Raw genomic sequence first — 1,262 nt, 5'->3', positions numbered from 1 at the left:
TATGGTGACAGAATGAAGAGGCAGAATTTGTCATAATTCCTACTGGTTAATTCTACGAATCAAAAGTCCTCTGAATTTCACATTTAAAACACTCGTACATCAAGGTAGCAACGTCTGAAAAAAGTAGAGCTACTAGTTTTACTCATGTGAAGAGACTTGTCATTTCCAATGCAAGCAGACAAAACAACTGATCATCTAAATAAGGACAACGACAACTGAAATGCTTACAAAGGTCTGGTTGTGTGTGCGTCCAAAAAACTTGAAAGGCTGCTGCAATGTAATGGCTTCAGAGCTTCCATTATCCAAACGGGGTGATACTCTTTCTCCATTTCCAAAAGGTAGGAAATTAGCTGGCACTAGGACAAATGTAAGTGACAAGGAATCCTTTAGTTTTTTTTCCCCCAGAAACATAAGCTCGCAAACACTACCCTGCTTAAAACTTTGAAAGGGGAATTCACTAAGATTGAATTGTGCTCTCTAGTAGTGATGTTTATTTTGAAGTGAGCCACAGGTTTTTGGGACCCGATTCACTGCATAAATGATGTAAAACAGATAAGGGAGCTAGAGCCTCATGCCCACAAAATTAGCGCTGATCAGAATTTGCCCAGGGCAGTCGGCCAGCTCACAGGCTGCTTCTGAGTGCAAGGTTGCGGGGAGTAGAGCAGACCACTACAATCTGCCAGACTTTTCTGGGAATGCATAGTATGACTCACTTACTGATGCATCCAGCATCTAAATTGGCTTATTAAAAGGCCGAAAGTGCACTCAAAAACAATGTGCCAGGTAAAGATCAACTGTAAATAAGATTCAAGTTTTGGTGTTCAAGCATGGCATGCTACAACTGGCACCAAACTTTAGTGAATTCACCCCGACAATCTTTTTCTAAACAATATTACAAGTTGTAGACTTACGTTCTGGCGAGCCATCAACATGAAAAGACCAGCAAGCAGTCACATTGATATTACTGCTTGAAGACAGCTCAGGGACACTGGCTGTTGGAATTGTGAAAGAACTGGCAGAGTCCACAGTGTTATAACCAGCCTGTAGGAGTAAATAAAAAAGATGTAATTCATTAGGAATTAAACAAATAAAGTAAAATACAATAAAAAATGAATGAAAAGGGAGAGAGAGAAACCGTTCTTTTGCATTCATGAGCAATTCCTTATAAACTGTATGCTTGTATTCATTTTGATAATTTGAACTATGTACACGAAGTTGTACTTCACTGACCTGCCAAGGTTGTTCTGTTTCTGCAACACCTC

General features: G+C 39.7%; 1 protein-coding gene across 1 annotated transcript in view; it reads right to left on the bottom strand.

The window, feature by feature from the left end:
- The window catches only part of LOC107705859 (sushi, nidogen and EGF-like domain-containing protein 1), a gene marked incomplete at both ends in the record, with an annotated part of 2,262 nt that extends 1,221 nt beyond the window's left edge, over positions 1-1,041 (bottom strand). Inside the window, 2 exons of the mRNA XM_016509364.1 lie at positions 229-356; positions 912-1,041. Of these exons, the coding sequence (XP_016364850.1) occupies positions 229-356; positions 912-1,041 (258 nt within the window). The remainder of the gene's footprint in view (positions 1-228; positions 357-911) is intronic.
- Positions 1,042-1,262: the final 221 nt, after the last annotated feature.

Source organism: Sinocyclocheilus rhinocerous, unplaced genomic scaffold, assembly GCF_001515625.1.
Source record: "Sinocyclocheilus rhinocerous isolate Xijiao unplaced genomic scaffold, SAMN03320098_v1.1 scaffold22808, whole genome shotgun sequence".
Taxonomy (NCBI): domain Eukaryota; kingdom Metazoa; phylum Chordata; class Actinopteri; order Cypriniformes; family Cyprinidae; genus Sinocyclocheilus; species Sinocyclocheilus rhinocerous.
The sequence above is the reverse complement of the archived record's forward strand: the minus strand, read 5'-3'. Positions and strand labels throughout refer to the sequence as shown.